This window comes from Octopus bimaculoides, chromosome 10 (assembly GCF_001194135.2).
Source record: "Octopus bimaculoides isolate UCB-OBI-ISO-001 chromosome 10, ASM119413v2, whole genome shotgun sequence".
Lineage (NCBI taxonomy): Eukaryota > Metazoa > Mollusca > Cephalopoda > Octopoda > Octopodidae > Octopus > Octopus bimaculoides.
Genome location: NC_068990.1, coordinates 25,120,780 through 25,139,957, shown reverse-complemented (window position 1 = coordinate 25,139,957; position 19,178 = coordinate 25,120,780). Strand labels below are relative to the sequence as shown.

At 36.3% G+C, this 19,178-nt stretch overlaps 1 protein-coding gene across 5 annotated transcripts in view; it reads left to right on the top strand.

Annotated features, from left to right (window-relative positions):
• Window positions 1-19,178, top strand: part of LOC106880784 (microtubule-actin cross-linking factor 1, isoforms 1/2/3/4) — a 158,214-nt gene that overhangs the window by 51,647 nt on the left and 87,389 nt on the right. For 4 of the 5 annotated variants that reach the window (XM_052971076.1, XM_052971075.1, XM_052971077.1 and 1 more), the window contains exons 27-28: window positions 37-6,251; window positions 10,462-17,964. In XM_052971076.1, the coding sequence (XP_052827036.1) occupies window positions 37-6,251; window positions 10,462-17,964 (13,718 nt within the window). The remainder of the gene's footprint in view (window positions 1-36; window positions 6,252-10,461; window positions 17,965-19,178) is intronic. The other variant, XM_052971080.1, reaches the window with a different exon arrangement.

Genomic DNA, 19,178 nt, shown 5'->3' with positions numbered 1-19,178 from the left:
CTCAAGCCCCACCAACAGCTGATGTCCCACAAAGAGGTCAAATGCCATCAGCAGCTGATGTCCCACAAAGAGGTCAAATACCATCAGCAACTGATGCATTACAGAGAGGTCAAGCCCCACCAACAGCTGATGTCCCACAAAGAGGTCAGATGCCATCAGCAGCTGATGTCCCACAGAGAGGTCAGCCACCATCGGCAACTGATGCATTACAGAGAGGTCAAGCTCCACTAACAGCTGATATCTCACAAAGAGATCAAACACCATCAGCGGCTGATGTCTCACAGAGAGGTCAGCCACCATTGACAACTGATGCACTACATAGTGGTCAAGCCCTACCAACAGTTGATAGCCCACAAAGAGGTCAACTACCATCAACTGATATGCCACAGAGAGGACACCCACTGTCAACAACTGATGTACTACAGAGAGGTGTTCTACCAGAGAGTGATCAGTTACCTTCTACAACTGATGTGCCTGACAGAGGTCAGCCACCTGTTTCTGCAACTGACATATTACAGAAAAGTCAACAACCATCTTCACCGAAAGTACCACAAAGTTTCCAGTCACCTTCTGCTACAAATGATATGCAACAGAAAGATAAATACCCTGATTATTCTAAAGAAATAATAGGAACAGATAAACCAACTTCTCAAGGGGATTCTTATGATAAACCAACTTCTCAAGGGGATTCTTATGATAAACCAACTACAACAATAATATATGCTAAACCTGATGACCAGATAAGACCCACCCACCCTGCCGGACAAGGAGTGAGTGTAAGTCAGTCAGTCTTTATGAGTAGCACATCAACTGTTAGTAGTGAAACTATTAGCATATCATCTCTCCCAGCTTCAAGTAATCAAATCCAACCTGTTGACAGGGATTCATCCCAAGTAATTTCTTATCCAAATGTGGTTCTCAAAGATGGTTCAAATGTTAGCATTGATTGGGAAAATGGTTTGGTATTTGATTCTTCAAGCGGGAAACAGATGACTGTTGCTGAAGCTGTACAGAAAGGTCTGCTCAATAGTGATTTGATAGAAAATCTGGCTGAGCAGCGTACTCCCCAACAAATTCCATTTTCCAAGAACATCAACATTAACTGGCAGTCTGGCAGAATAACCGATATCAAAACTAATCAACCACTAACAATAACTGAAGCTTTACATAAAGGACTTCTTGATATAGCAACTGCACAGAAATTAGCTGTAATTTCTGGGGAAAAATTGCCCACTGACATCATCGCTAGTGCCTTACAATCGAAAAAGACCAAACGATCTGAGCCAGAACTTCTGACAACTAATACTAAGGAATTCCACCAGACAGTTAATGTGAGAGAAAGTTGTACCATATCTCAGTCTGGAACACATGTGAAGCAATCAGCTTCCTTCACAACTAGGTTACCAATGACCTTAAATGATGCTGTTCATGGTAGCCATTTCATAAATGAATTGGGTAAAATTATCAACCCAATGAATGGTCAACCAATGTCCATTCGGGAGGCTGTTGACCATGGAGTGATCGACTGTGATAGATCTGTTATAATTGATCCCAAAAGTGGTACTGTTTTATCTGTGAGGTTGGCAATGCATGGAAAAGTTCTTAATCCTGACACAGGTGAACTTATCCATACTGTGACTGGTGAGCGGATACCTTTGCATGAAGCTCTTCTGGAGGGTTTGATTCCTGATGAGATATTATCTACAGGAATGGACATAAAAGATTCTGCAGAATCAAGCAAAGAATTCTCTGAAAATCTATTTAATGAGCAAAAATATACTTTAGATGAGGCCATAAATCTTGGTTTGGTTAACGAACAGGATGGGACTTTTACTCACCCAACAACCAAAGATACAATGACACTTTCTACTGCTGTTCAATATGGATTTATTGGTTCTGATAAGGACAGTGTGGTGGAGCCAAAAGAGCTTCATAAATATGAAAAGGTAACGAAAGACAGTGTTTCTAATGTCTCAATGAAAACTTATCCAATGACTACTCCAGAATCAACACTTGTCCATCAGCCAATGGCATTGTCAACTGGGGAACAGTTCAAAGAGCAAGGCCCAGCTGACATCACCCCTGAAGCTGTTGTAAAAAGGCAGAAGGGCACTAAAAACACTGATGAGTTGGCCAAGAGACTTTCTTTTGCAGAAGCTCTTAACCAAGGTTTTATTGATTTAGCTGAAAATAAATACACAGATCCTAAGACCGGATCTCGGATGGCAATTTTAGATGCTATCAGAGAACAACTTATTGACCCTAGCGCTGATGTTGAAACCTCACCAGAACCTTCCTCCAAAATGAGCCTAATTACAGCCATTGATGCTGGTCTGTTTGATCCTAACACTGGGAAGTTCACAGACTCCATGTCAGGACAAACTATGACTCTACAAGAAGCAGTTGATCGAGGTTTCATCAACGACCAGACTGCTATCTATGACTTAAAGAGTGAGAAAATGTTAACTCTCCAAGATGGTTGGAAAGAAGGAAAGATTGATAAAACCAGTGGTAAATTCATTGAGGGAAATAAAGCATTTGACTTGAAGGATGCTGCCAAAGTTGGACTTATTGCTGTGGCTGGTATTGCTGGGGCTCCAGTTATTGCTGGGAAAATGCTTTTTGATAAAGGAAAGGAATTAATAGGAAAATCTACCAGCAAAACAAAATCTCCTGCTATTCCAGTTACGGTTGAAGCAACGAAGGGCAGTATTGTTGAACCTAATGTGGTTGAAGTTGTCAAAATTAAACAAGTGTCACCTGTCTCTGAAGATGCAATGACATTGATGGAGGCAATATCAAGTGGGTTCTTGAATTCTAACACAGGAATGTACAAAATACCTTTCTCAGGAAATTCCATCACACTTAAAGAAGCTATTGACTCTGGTTATATTTTCCCAACATCAGGGTCTATAAATATTGCTGGTCGTACCTACACATTACAAGAAGCATTTGACCAAAATTTAATCGATGCTACTGGACATTTTGTTGATCCCAGTAACAAAACCAAAAAGACATTGCATGATTTAATTAATAATGGTGATTTACAAGAAACACCGGTAGATAATCGTGCATCAAGTAAAATAACAATCAAGATGATTGATAAATTGTCTATTGATGAAGTACTTGATCCTTCAACTGGTAATTATATTGATCTAAAGACGGCGATTGACAAGGATATTGTTAATGTTGAAAATGGAAGTTACCACAATCCTGTCACTGGACAAACTTTCTCTCTGGTCAATGCCCTTAGTTCTGGCTTTGTCCATGGCAACACACTTGACAATCTTGTATCAAGAGAGGAGAAATCCAAAGAGGGCTACACTGCTGCAGTTTCATTCTCTGAGCAGAAAGATGTCCATGTTTCTTCTGTGTTAGACCCAAATACAGGAGAAAAGATGCCGCTTACTGAAGCAGTAAAGAAGAACATATTAAATATACAAAAAGAAACATTCACAAACCAAAAGACGGGTGAGCGCATGAGCATAAATGAAGCTCTCAGTAAAGGCTACATCTCTACAGAAGAAACAGATGATCAGTTTTCTAGCTCTCAACCAAGGGATCCTAAGAAAGATGTGACCGTCACAAAAAGACAATCAATTACAATAAGTCATGTGACTGACCCTGTCACACAAACAGTTCTTCCTATCAGTGATGCTGTAGAGAAAGGTTTGGTTGATGTTTCTGATGGTGTTCTTTTAAACAAATCCACTGGAGAACATATGGCATTGGCTGAAGCATACAAAAAGGGTTTGGTGAAAGGCTCAGCAGAGGGTTCTCCTGCTGATTTGACATACCCTGGCTCTGAAAAAACATTGAAAATTCAATCTGTTTATGACCCTAAACTGAAAGACTTTTTGTCCATTGAAGATGCTAGTAAAAAGGACCTTATATGTTTGGAAAGTGGTACTTATACTGATGAAAATGGAGTGAAGATTTCTCTATCTGAAGCAGTAAAGAAGGGCTATTGTAAAAGTGAACAAGATACCACTGATGTTCTGCCTCCTATTAAATTTATTGTTGATCCTCAAACTGGACGTCAACTAACTGTAACAGAAGCTATAGGACAAAACATTGTTGATAAAAACTTAAGCAGTTACAGAGACAAAACCACTGGTGATATATATCCAATGTCAGAAGCTATTAAGAAAGATTTGGTAATGACTGTCGAACCAGCAGGAAATTTTGTGGTTAGACCTGAAAAACAAGAATCTATCCAAATCACAGATGTTGTGGATACTCGTTCTGGTAAAACTTTGCCCCTTGATAAAGCTGTGAAAGCTGGACTGTTTGACCCTCAGAGGGGAGAAATGATCGATCAAATTACTGGAGAACGTCTGCCAATCCAGCAGGCTGTGACAAAAGGCTTAGTGAAAGTTACTCCAGTCTCACCAGATGTTCCAACTGCAAAATCTTTGAGTTCTTCAACCATTGTAAAAGACGTTAAAACTGGCAAAAACTTAACTTCAGAAGAAGCCATAAATGCTGGTATTTTAGATCCAAAGAATAATCTGTTCAAGAATACAGCTACAGGAGAAACCATGCACTTATCCGAAGCTATTGAGAAAAACTTAGTTGCAGATATGAAGAAACCTAAGAAATGTGACATTCAAAAAGGTACAGCTCGCCATGTAAATGTGACTGCTGTTCTGAACACCACTACAGGAGAAGAACTTACACTAGAAGAAGCCGTTTCACAGAAAATTATTGACAGAGATGGGAAAACCTATTTGGACTCAAATTCTGGTACTGTTCTCAGTATCGAGGACGCTATGAAAGAAGGTTTCGTTTCTGGCTCTGTTCAGTCTGTGGTTACCACAAAGACCACAGTATCATCTCAGAAACCTGGAGTAACATATAACGTTATTGGAGCTGTTGATCCTGAGAAGCAAGAAATGATAAGTACAGCTGATGCGTTTGAAAAGGGGATCTTAGACCCAGCTGGAAATTATGTTGACATTAAAACTAACAGCACCTTATCAATTACAGAAGCAATTCAAAAGGGATTTGTGAAAGCTGAAATTACTGAAGGTTCAGTTAAAAGAGCAAAACCTGGATTAAAATTAAAAGACGCTTTGATTAAAGGTCTCGTGGATCGAAAAACTGGTAAATTTATTGATCCGGGTTCCAACAGTTGCTATTCTGTTGATGAAGCTGTTTTATTAGGAATCTTATTGAATGACCAAGATGAACCTTTCCATTTCCCTGATAATTCCCGGTCACCAAAAGCATGTTCTTTCCAAGAGGCTATAAAAATAGGCCAAATAAACGTAAAAACGGGCTTATTCACACGACCTGATAGCAAAACTGAATGTGATCTTCAGACTGCTGTTGATGAAGGCTATCTCTCTCCAAAACTACCGAGAGCCAAGAAGTCCCCAGTTGAATCAGTTGTGCTGCTGAAAAGCTCTGAACTTCCAGCCGATACAAAAACTGGTTCAAGCATAACTTTTAAACAAGCTCTTAATGATGGCCTCTTAGATGTGAACTGCCAACGATACCGGGATTCTGATAAAGGTTTAGATATGACCATTGAGGATGCTGTGAAAAGGGGTATTTTAAGTGATCTGACTACTGGAGATCCCATTACTTTTAATGATGCCTTTAAATCTGGACTGATTGATTCCTCATCTGGAACTTTCCGAAACCCTGTCACCAATGTTACTTTGTCATTGGACGAAGCTTTCCAATGTGGATTTTTGGTACCTACTAGTTCTTCTCCATCTGCTAGCAATGGAAATATTCCTCCCAATGACGACAAACCTATTTCTTTGAGCAAAGCTTTGCAAGACGGTTATTTAGATGAGACAACAGGAAATTACACGGATCCTACAAGCCATGTAACTCTCTCTCTAGACAAAGCCCTTCAGCTAGGTTATATTGCCGCTAAAACAGACATTCCTGGTGAAGCAAAGCAAAAGGAACCATTCCGAAAAGGTCAATACATGACTGTCACAGAAGGTTCACCTTTTAGTCCTGATCAAAGTGCTTATTATTCAAATGGAGAATTAATTTCAAAAAGTGCTACCGAAATCCAAACGATAGCCACTAGTTCCACCTATATGGCAGTTCCTGGTTTCTACATTGATTCCAGCGGCAATGTTGTGAACAGCACCACAGGAGATTCGATTCCTCTCAAGGAAGCAGTAGCTGCTGGGCTCGTAACATCAGAAGCTGTTGAAGGAAGTAGTTTTCTTCAGGTAATTGGAGAGAAACCACTGCCAACTTTAGAAATTGAATCTTCAGAAACGGTAAGTACTCCTATTTCTATGATGCAACTCCTTTTAATTTTGTCTTTTTTTAAAGTAATTTGTGTTGGATTTCACTTAGACTTCATTACAGTTTAACAACTTTAATGTTTCATCATCCTTGTGAAATTCATCATCATCATCATCATCTTCATATTTACTCTCATTATCATTGCCATCATCATCACCATCATCAATAACATTACTATCGTTATTTCTACTTTCATCATCACCATCATCATGAGAAGGTAAGGTGTTACATTTAGTGACTCATTGGTCATTAGTTTATAAATGGTTTTGATATTTAACTTTAATTAATTAAGTCTTCATTTTTAATTACATCTTGCTATTGTTATCATCAGTGATGGTCAAGGAAGGAACTTTAGAACGCCACAGCAAACGTCCTGTAGTATTTAGTAACAGTGTTTTATGTCGAAGCCCATCCAGGGTCGAATTTACCATTCATCCCTCCAAGGTCCATAAAATTTGCATATTCTTATTTTATATACTTCTATCAGAACTGACTCAATCAGCTACTCTGTTTCCTATTTAGCAATGTAATGAATTATTATTTAGTCCTGAGTGGCCACCACTGTAGAATTGAGACAACCTCCCATTTCACTCTATTTGTTTAGTCCCATGTAAAAGAAAGGAACAAAGATGGCGTGCACTTGTCAAGCTGTAGCAAAGATTGTCAGTGTAGGGAAAGAACTTTAAATAGAAGCTGATACAGGGTCCAAAAGACCCTAAATCTGCTTTAGATAACCTCTCTGGTGTTGGTGCCATGATGATATGCACCCAATACATTCTGTGAAGTGATTTGGGATGGGGTGGGGGAACACTTGGCATATATAGCATATTGATTTCAAATTTTGGCACAAGGCCAGCAATTTTAGGGGAGTGAGTAAGTCGATTACATAAACCCTAGTGGTGTGTTTACATCCCCATAACTTAATGGTTCATCAAAAGAGTACCAGGCTAAAAATGAAAAACATAAGTACTAGGGTTGAATCGTTTGACTAAGAATTCTTCAATACCCCAGCATGGCCACAGTCTAATGACTGAAACAAGTAAACGATAGTTACACACACACACACATTCAATGGACTCTGTTTATTGGAAGTATTTCTGACCCATTTAAAGTAATTTGTTGTCAGAGTTTATGGGATTATTTTAAAATTTGAAACAAACTGTTTGTAATTATTAGCTTAATTGTTATTTTAATTAGCATTTTTTTTTTTCTGAAATATAGACTCTTCCCTCTGCTGTTAGTGAAATATTTGCATATGAAAAACATTTTTTCACCAGTCTATTTTAAATAGTTATTTCTTGGATTTTGTCACAGCAACAGTTAACAATAAGCTACTGTGTACTTTGACTTGGCACCAGCTAATTCTAACCTCACAACTTTTTTTGTTTTTTTTGTGTGTGTGTGGCCATTTTGAAACGTATCATTTCTGTCTGTAAAATGTCTTGAGAAGCTTCATAAAAGAAAACCTTTCTAATGAAGACACACGTTTCTTATTAATGGCTTTTCTGAGTTGGACATACCACTTGGAAATTGTACATTTGAATTTGTTTAGCAAAAACAAACAGCAATAATTATGATAATTAAAGATGCAGCTGTCAAAATTATGGTCAGATCTATTTTCACCTGGTGCTGTTATGAGATAACTCGATTTTGTCAGGTAGGTAACGGCTTAGCCACCTTGTTGCAGTTATTAGTGAACTCATTGATATTTCATTTATGTATTCTAACAGTTTTATATTTCATTGAAACTTGTTACCATTGTGATTTTAATCTTGTTCTGTTCACCCTAAGAAAGAAAACGTCTTCTGTCATTTCTTATTGACACATTTCATAATTTGCATATTTGCTTTTGTTTTCACATACATCACTCTTCAAATTTTTAAAATTTAACTAGTGTCATTTTAATATTATAGTGTGATTTTTTTTTTTTCCTTTCTGCCGAGGTCACCTTTGCCTTTCATCCCTTTGGAGTCGATATAATACCAGTTGAGTACTGAGGTCAATTTTATTGACCTTAGAGTCTCTCCCCGAAATTTTGCCTTGTTCCAAATTTTGAAATCAGTATTATAAATAAATGCAAGGCAGAAAACTGGTAGAATTGTTAACACGCTAGAAAATTCTTCCAGCTCTTTATGTTCCAAGTTCAAATGCCACCAAGGTTGGTTTTGCCTTTCATCCATTTAGGGTTAATAAAATAAATTACAATTGATCACTGGAATCAACGTAACTGACTTCTCTTTCCCTTCAAGAAATTGCTGGCATTGTGCCAAAATTAGAAAGAATAATATAAACTTGTCTCTTAGCATTGAATATATACACACATTTTCCTGGACCTGTAAACTTCAGTTTTATTATTTGGTTAACAAAGGTGATGAGTTGGTAACATCATTGGAGTGTCAGATAAAAACATTGCTTTGCAGCATTCATTCTGTTTACATTCTGAGTTCAAATCCTGCTGAGGTCAACTTCAGAGTTGATTAGATAAAGTACCGGTCATTTCCTGGATGAATGTCATCAATTAACCCCACTCCCTTCGCAGTTACTGGCATGGTACCTAAATTAGAAATGGTTATTTGTTTAACTAATTGCAACAGTCTTTTTTTATAATGTCCTGTTTTAGGATATTAATTCTTTATTAAATTATTTTAAACTAGTCTAGGTGCAGGCCTGCCTGTGTGATAAGAAGTTTCCACCTTGAGTTGGTGTCTTCTGTTATAGCCCAATCAAAGCTTTTTGTGGGTTTGGCAGGTGGAAACCGAAAGAAGCCTGTCATATTTGTATGTGTTATTGTCTCCTTTCCTTGACATCATGTGATTGTGAAAAGCAAGTGTCACCATCATGCAAGTGGTATCCTTCATTTCCAATTTTTCAAGACATGTCAGGTTATGGGGAAATATTACCTTACTTAGAAACAGGTGAGGGTTGGCAACAGAAAGGACATCTGGCCATGGAAAATCTTCCTCAACAAATTCCATATGACACATTTGAGCATGGAAAACTCTGGATGTTGAAATGATGATAGTGAGTCTAATAGTAACCAGACTTTATAAGATGCTGCTTCATCTGCATCTGTTTTCAGTGTATGAGCAGGTTTACTGCAATCGCAGATCAAAACTTTGTACTGTGAACTGGAGTCAAGCTGATTGGCTCACCCAACCCTCACATGGGAAGATTTGTGCTGATGTTAGAAAATTAATACTTCATACTTGTGAAGATATCCAATGTTGAACACAGATGATTTTCAATATTAAAATAGCTCCAAAAGCTGTGAGTTGGCAGAATTGTTAGCCTGCTAGGCAAAATGCTTTGTGGTATTTTGTCATCTTTATGTTCTGAGTTCAAATTCTGCCAGGGTCAGTTTTGCCTTTCATCCTTTTGGTGGGGGTCAATAAATAAGTACCAGTTGAGCACTGGGGTTGATACAATCAACTTATCCCCTCCCCTGAAATTACTGACCTTGTGCCAAAAATTGAAACCAATATGAAAATAGGTCAGATGTTTGTCATATTTAATTTTCCTGTGTTCATTTGGGAAGATGTGTGGTGAGGTTATGCCTTGTCTTGTATACATTTGTAAAAATGGAAGAATAGTACTTTATTTTTGTATTTTTTAATGTTTTCACTGGTGCGTGAGTTGACCTATCATTGTTAGTGCATTTTTAAAAGCTAGATGGAGAGTAATGATTAATTTCATGTTTTTTAAAGAGTGGTGGGTATAAGGCAAGGTAATACCTCATTCCATGTGCTTTTTATAAGTGCTGCTAATGATGATGATGAAAGTTCATATCATGTACTTCTTGTAGGATAGTAGGGTGGGGGAAGCATAATACTTCATTCCGTGTACTAAAAAGTGCTGGGGTGGATTTCATTCCATGTTCATTAACTCTGAGTTTCTCTTTCATGTTGTTTATGAATTTAAAAAATTTATTATCCTTTTGGAGAGCATCATTTTCATTGTTTCTTCCTTATTTTTTTTTTTTTTTTTTGATCCTATATTAAGATATTTTGACTTACCATCACCATAAAAAACAATTCTAAGACTATATTAACAAAACAAAGTACAAAATTCATCTGTACATATTTGTATTATATATTTATTGATTTATTTGCCTCTGTTTTTATTTAATTTAGAGTAGGTATGGATTTAATGACTCTTTGTTGAGATATAGATTCTAATTTTCAGGGTAAGAATATGCCTCCCAATCCAAAAGGTCAAGGTCTTTGTGAGAAATCTTCAACAGTTGTGACAAAAGAACAAAGTTTGCCAGGTTTTCACCATTCCATTCCAAATGGCTTTCATAGTTCCAATTCCTCCACTACAGATAGCAGTGAGGATATTGATGAGCATCCATATAGCTTTTCCCAATCAAATCTGAACGATCAATATATTACATCCCCTCCCATTGTATCTGGTGATTGTCCGTATGTGTCCAATCTCGACTGCTATTGCAAGAACTTTATTAAAGGATTCTGGGATCCTCTTAGTTGTAAATTTGCTCACCCATCTAATATGGAATTACTCAACCTTCACCAAAGTTTAGAATCTGGTTTACTCTATGGACCTAGTGTGACTCTTCATTTGAATCCTTCAACTTCGATTAGTTTAGAGCAAGCTATTTTATCAGGACAGGTTCACATCGATAATGGAAACTTAATCGTTAGCAACAGTAATTTGCAATATTCTCTGGCATCAGCTTTCAAAGAAAGAATTATTTGTTTGGAACACCCTGAAATAAAGGAATCAGAATTTTTCCAGTTTCGTAATAAAATTGGTCCTGGTTTATTTGACCTTATCAAGACAGGATCTGTTACAGCAGCAACCAGAATGTTAGATGTGAAAAACCAAGAATTTATTAATCTAGCCACTGCTAACGACAGACATCTGTTTGATATTCAGACTGGGCAGATTCAGAATTCTTCATTGAAAAAATGGCTGGACTGGAATGAAGCACTGCATAAAGGTTTCATAGTTGACAAAATTGAAACTTCTATTGCTGATCTGGTACATGAAGGAAATTTTGATAGTTCCAATTATTTGTTTAAGGAAACCACTACAGGAAAATGGTATACTCTGGATGAGATGATAAGTTTTCAATATTTGAGCCTATATTCTGAAGAAGTTGTAAATACAAAATCCAATCAAATCGTTTCAATAAGAGAAGCTTTTTGTGAAAATATTCTCCATTCAAATACTGTTGGCTGTTTTTATCTTGATCTGAATAAGAATAGGCAACTAACTATCACTGAAGCTGTAAACAAAGAATTCTTAATCTCCCGTAAGCTTAAAATTTTGCTTCATGAACAACCCCGACATCATGAACAACTCCAACACAATCCATCTGATGTAATTTTGAATTCAAATTTCACAACTGATAATATTCAGCTTAACTCTGATAAAATTACTACATCGCCATCTCTCCGAAGACGATCTTCAATGCCAACTCTTTCTTCCAAAAGAAGAACATCAGTCTCCACTCTGAGAAGAGAAAGTCTGTCTTTATGTACCCCTCTCTTAGCAGAAAATGCTAACGATTCAGTGACTTTAGATGAGGCTATCCTTACTGGCCTGTACAACCCATTAAAAAATACTGTGACTTACCCATCAAATGAATCTGTTCCTTTATCAACTGCTATAGATGATGGATTTATAAGAATGGAATCTCTCGTTAGAGACCCTGTAAGTTGGGATGTGATGATTCTTAGCGAAGCCATTTCCAAACGGCTTATTGATGTTGATTCTGGTAAAATGATGGATGCTCAAAGTCAAGCTATTGCTTTGAACTTTGCTCTTGAGAAAGGGTTGATTGTGAGATGCCGTTCGCCATTAAAATTATCTCTCACTGAAATGTTTGATGAACTTTTCAATGAAGATACTAATCTGTTTCTAAATCCAAATACTAATGAAGAAATTTCATTTTCTGATGCAATCAATATTGGATTGATTGATACTGATCTGGTACGAGTGCGGAATGATGCTGGTGAAGCTTGTAGCTTCAGTTCTGCTCTAGAAAATAACTTGTTTAATGCTGAAAGGTCAGAGTTATCCTATCGAGGGACTGAATACTCTTTGATTGAGGCCATAGATAAAGGATTGATTCTTGATATTTCCTCACAGCCTGGCCTTACACTTCAGGAAGCTTTTGAAGAAGGAATTTATGATCCTTGTAAAAAGAGATTTGTTGATCCCTTTTCCTCACTCCCAAGTTCGTTTATGAATGCTTTAGAATTTGGACTTCTAGACAAAAATTCTATCACTGTTCGAGATGTAAATTCTCAAACTCTTTTAACTGTGAGTGGTGGAATTCTACAGGGGATTATAAGTGCTTCTGATGGTTCCTACATTACACCTTCAAAATGTTACCCTCTAGAAGAAGCAATACGCAAAGGTTTAATTCTTCAAGATAAAGGTACATCAGAAACTACTCCTATAGAAGCTGTTAAACTTGGTATCTATAATCCAGAATCCTGTAAATTTATGAATCCAAAATCAGGAAAGATTGAAAATTTGCAGGAAGCTGTGAGCAGTGGATTACTAATGATTGATCAAATTACAATTAAACATGAAGATCATTTTCTGACTATTGACGAAGCTGTTCAAAAGGGAATTTTAAATGTTGAAGATGTTAAGATTAAGTCTAATGGTAAAGATCTTGATTTAAAAGAAGCTGTTGATGCTGGCATCATCAGACTTGCCACAGGCCAATCTGCAGTTGGTCTTGTCACTGCTATTCAATCTGGCTTTTTTGATCAGGATTTAAAGAATGTTATTGATCCAATATCAGGAAAACAAATTGATATTCAAGATGCTGTAGATATTGGGTTGATAGATTCAAAGCTAACATTAGTGAAAAAATCCAACAGCGAATCTTTTTCACCACTAAACCAAGCCATTGATCAAGGCTGGTTTGACAGTGTAAAAGGGACTCTTTGTAATTCTGAGGGATCTTGTGTTGATCTTTCTACAGCCCTCAGTAATAATCTTATATCGGATATCTCAAATAACATTAGTCTGAATGAGGCTATTGAGCTGGGATTCTACCAGGAGGACACTAATTCAGTTTACAACATCTATACACAAGCTTTCATTCCATTGAAGGAAGCAGTGGAGTCTCATGTCTTATCCGATAAGGATCGTTTTATGTTCCCTGATCACCCCAGCCCACTATCCATTCTGCAAGCCATAGAGGCAAATGTTTTAGACTCTTCTGGTAAATTTATTTCTCAAAATAGAAGCTATACACTTGCTGAAGGGCTAAAAACTCAGAAAATCTTACCTTGCAATAATTTGAATGGTAAACAAATGATAGATATACCCCAACTTCATCAAAATAGTGAAATGGGATTTTTGAAAGAGCCATTGGTATGGGATGTTCATTTAAAATGTTACATTCCTTTTAAAACTGCTGTTAAAAAAAGAATTTTAAATCCTGAAAACTTTACTTTATCCATTCCTGGAAACCAGCATCTTTCTTATAAAGAAGCTTTAGAAGTTTGTTATATCATTGATGCAGAGAAACCTAAACTCAGTTTAAAAGCAGCCTATGAATATGGAGTATTTGATTCTCAGAGACAGATGTTTTGGGATCCTAGAATAGATGATTACAAGAATTTAACTGATTCTTTATCAAGTAATCTAATTGATGGACAGACATCTTTGATTAAACATCCAGAAAATGGGTCTGTATTCACTCTGTATGAAGCTTTAGAAAAGGGAGTGATTAGTAGTAAGACAATGTCACTGCTAAATAAATCTAAAAAGACAAGAATTTCTTTGGAAAAAGCTGTTAAATCCGGGTCTATATTTACCATTCCTGACCAACAAATTGACTTGGGAAAAGCAGTAAACATGAAACTTTTTGATTCCAATTCTAGTTGCATGTTGAACACTTCGACAGGAAAAAGGCAGACATTAAAGGAAGCTATTGATTCAGGTTTTATAAATATAAACCATACATTTGTTTCAGCAGACAACAAACAACCTTTGTTATTGTCAAGCATTATTGAGGACAACATGTTTGATCTAACAACAGGATGTCTTACTCAATCTGGCATCAATTTAACTTTACAAGATGCTGTGTTGAAAGGAATTATATTTGATCATTTAAAACCTTCAGAATTAAATAATGAATTGGAAAAGACAAAAGATGTATTTCCTGATGTAAGTTCAAAAGGAATGGCACTTGACAATGTGCACAGTGTGATGCCAAATAATTTCCCAAATGGTCTAGAAACTTCACAAGTTGCACCTCAAATATTCTTTCCAATATCAAATGGTGTTTCGTCAAACTTTGTTCATACCATACAAGATACACCTACTATCGAACAAAACCCATCATTGGACAACAGCTCTCTACATTCTCCAGAAACTTTGCAAAGTAAACTTTCTAATGTGCCAACTCCATTGTTGAATGATAATTTACCAAAAGGTAAAGAATCGTTGCAAGATGCAAGTGCTATGTCAAAGAATCCAAAATCTATGACATTTGCTGAATCACAACTTAAACCAGAAAACATTTCCAAAGGAAATGCAGTTAATAATGCAGAAGTGACGCCATTAAAAAGTATTTCAAACTCCCAGCAGGCCTTGCTGAATCCTACTTTCACAGTTGATGTAAACCATCCAGATTTAGAGAAATCTTCATCTAATGTACAAGAATTGCTTCAAAATCCACATTCCGAAGGAGTTGCAGTAAATGAAGCCAATTTTATTGCACTTCCTAAGAATCCTGTTGGCAGTCAAGAAACTTTGCAGGACGCTATGTCTAAAAGAACAGTACTTGACCAGTCATCACAGCAAGTCACAGTTCCCAGAAGAACTGGATCAAATGAAGAAGCATCTCCAAGACTACCTGATAGTTTACCAAGAAACCCAGAAAATCAACAGGCTAAACTTTCTGAAGGAATACAACTTAATAAGGATTTACTTGATACTTACCAAAAAGATCAAGAAATGATCCAAATCTCAAATTCTGTTCCAAATATTTCTGATAAAGCAGACTTTACAGCATTTCCTAATATTGCTCCAAAGAATCAAAAGCAAACACAAGATTCAGCTTGTAAAGAAACAGGAGGTATAACAACACTCGATAGTTCATTAGAGATGCAGGAATCTTTTGATACTGTGGCTTCCAAAAACACTGTATTTAATGAGGTACCATATACATCACTGTCTGTTAATACACTAAAGAATCAGCCAACGCTGCAAGACTCAACCGCCTTAAGAACTGTTTCTGATAAGGTAGAATGTATAGGAATGTCTGATAGTTCTCCTAGAGATGAGCAAACTTTACAGAATACAACTGCTATAAAAACTGTATCTGAGAACGTAGAAAGTGCAGATGTGTCGGATAGCATATTAACAGATCATGAAACCATCCAAGACACGACTCCAACAAGGATTTTATATGATATAGAAGAATACACAGAAGGGGCTGATACTTGCATTAGAACTCAAGAATTCTTTACAGTTTTTAAAGAAGTTATAGTCAAAGACTCTCTGTCTAAAATGCAACCTCTCAAGTACCTAAAAGAACCAGAAATTTGGCAGGATGAACTTCAAAGAAATGTATTTAATAAGGGTGAGTCTACAACACTACCTTGTGGTTCTTCAAAGAATCAAGAAAATTTGCCATGTACAACATCAATAGGAACTGATTCTGATAAAACTGATTCTGTGTCCTTGTCTGATGATATCTTGAGAGGTCAGAGAACTGAGAAAGAAACCATTTCTAATGAAATTTTATTGTACAGTAAAGGTTCTGTTGAACCAGATAATAAAGTAGTTGTGACTGATGATATGAAAATGCTTCCTGATGAAAGGGCAAATTCTAAAAGTACATTAATTCTGCAGGAAATGAAGCCAGAATTGTGCAGTTTGTCTTTAATTAAAAATTCTTCAGCACCTGATGAAAAAATCATGCTGACTAAAGTACCAAAATTCATACCCCAGAATATTTCAGTTAGCAGTGATGTTTCCAATATCCAAGCGTCTGCCACAGAGCAACCATTACAAAGTCCAATATTACTCTATAACCCAGAACTCTCTCAACTGATGCTGCCATTGAATTTGAAGTGTTCTAACCCTGAAACAACTTTGAATGATTATCTTGACAAAGGTTTGTATGAACCTGAGACAGGGTTTTTAATAGACCCCAATACTGGCAACTCTATGACAATACTGAATGCTTTGAAATTAGAACTTTTAAATCCTTTAGCTGATGAAATTGTGTGTCCTCAGACTCTAGAAACTATGAACATCCTTGTTGCCAATTCGATTGGCCTTTTATCATTGGAGAAAGGTAAATTTAAACACCCTGTGTCTAATGAAATTATGAACCTTTATGACGCCAAAAAGAAGGGGTGGATTTCAAAGGAGGATAAAGGGTTAAAGGCTCAAAATGCTGATCTTAGCCATTCTATAAATTCAGATATGTCGGCAAGTGATAAAACTAACAACACGTATTCTGATTTGAATAATTCTGAGATAGAAAATATGAAACTAGAAGAAGCTTTTGCTTCTGGAATGCTAAGTCGATCAAATTCTCAAGTTATTGACCCTGATACTGTGCAATCAATTACTCTAAGAAGAGCTGCTAGTTTAGGTCTTATTGATATCAAAACTGGTATATTTAAAAACCCACAGACAGGGCAGTGCATGAGTTTGGCTGAAGCCCTTCACCAAGGTTTCATCATTAGTCCAAGTGGACTGACCCTATACAGTGCTGTTGATCAGGCTCTTTATGATAAAAAGCTTGGGCTTTTCTGTGACCCTTGCTCTGGAAAACACAATGATCTCGCTACTGTTATTGGAAATGGTTTGATCACAGCTAGTTGTATGGAAATTCGAGACCTCAATCAGGATTCAATCATAAATCTTAAAGAAGCTATCAATCGAGGTATAATCGATCCTCATAAGGGAACTTATATTACTCCAGGAGATCACAAAAAGCTGGACTTCATTGAAGCAATAGCTGCAGGATTAATAGTTAGCAACAGCACACGAGAAGGATTAAAAGATTCTAATAATGCAGACTACACAGAAACAACCTCGTCAGAAACGGAGCCAATTCTTTCAGTTGATTCAAACCAAACTTTGGTAACACCTGAAAATGCTGCTAAACCCTATATGGAAAGCAACCTGCCACAGAAACCTCTTGAAATGGTTTCTGGCTCAGATAATAAGGATAAACAACTTCCTCTGATTGGTTTGCCTTCACATGCAGACAAGAATACAGTGGAATCATTTGAAACTACAGTACCTTCCAAACAAACTTCAGATATTCTGCATACAGAAGAATTTGCTGAAAATCCAGAATTTAAGAAACCAATAAATGATGCTACAACAGAAGCAATACAATTGTCTCTTCCTGATGGTCTGCCTCAAAGTGGATTGTCTTCCTCTCTGTCACCGGTGTCATCTAACAGATTAGAAACTGTTGTTCCATCTGATGTTCAGTCCTCTCCTGATTTCTCAGCAGATAAAACTAACCAAATATCATTTACTGACAAACTCCACCCTCAACCAACTGAACCTATACAACTAACAGATTCTAAGCAAATTAGCAGCAATAAGGAACCTAACCTTCTTGCAAATAAGACAGAAAACAATGTATTCCTGAGAGAGAAAAAAGATGTCAAACCACGACCAAATTCTTGGAATCAGTTTTGGCAACAGTCTAGCTGTAAGGTATGGTTCTCCTTGGAATGGACTTATTGAAGGCTTTCATGATGTGGTTTTTGCTTCATGTTTCTGAACTAACCTACTGAAAAATTCCTGTACTAACATTATGTACAGGTGCAATGGGCCTGGTTTGTGAAGCAAGAGCAGTTAGTTGAATTCCGGCAACAGTCTCTCAATGGCCATTTTGTTTAACTTGCCCTCAACACAGTTGTCTGAATACTGTTTTACTAATGCTTTGAAAGCATCGATATTATAGTTTACTGACTTAATTTTTACTGATTGCTGCTTAGATTTCCTTTACCAGATTTGTTCTAATGTTTCTCAAACTTTCTATATGTATACATATATGATTTTTTTTTTTTTTTTTTTTGTAATCTCTGTCTCTGTCTGTCTACCTCTAGCATGTTGATTCATTATATTCCCATCGTTGGTGGATATCTGTGTTAATATATGTGCTTTGAGTGGAAGTTTTTAAAAGCATGTCTACATCTTGCTCATATCAAAATGTCAAGTCTTGCATATTAAACACTTCAGTACCATTCATATCTTGCAACTATACTATTAGTGAATATGGACAAGTATTTTCTTTTTCTTTTTTTTCTCTTTTTTTAAAAAAGATTTCATAAAACAATTTGGGGGAATAATGATTATTAGTTCGTTAGCTTTCAGTTTAGATTAAGTGATTGGATGTTTATTTATTCATAGTTCATGTAAAACAGATATCTCATATCATTTCCAATCTTCTCATGTTTTTTTCACAAATACTTATTCCATTTACTGTTGTGTCTGGGGAGTGTCAAATCCAAAAACAAAATATTATTCCATTTAATCGTTCCATAATTTTTCAATCAGCATTCTTTACAATTGAGGAGTTCTTACATTGTGATTTTTTTTTTTTACAAACATAAATTACTTTATTCATTTAACCATTCTTTAAATCAGAAACAAATGATGGGGAAGGGAAAAACTCAAGAGAAAAATATCCTCATTTTTGTTACATTTCTTTCATTTCCTTTTTTTTTTTAAATTACCAATTCCACAGAATTATTTGTCTTTGTGTTATTATCCTTTACATACAAATATATTTCAAAGAATTTCTTTTTTTCTTCTTCTTTCTCTTCTCATTTCAAAAGATAGCCTTAGAAAATTTGCAAACCTGAAAGATTTGCTTTTTCTTTCTTTATTTATTTATGATTTTTCTTTCCAATAAATGAACTAAA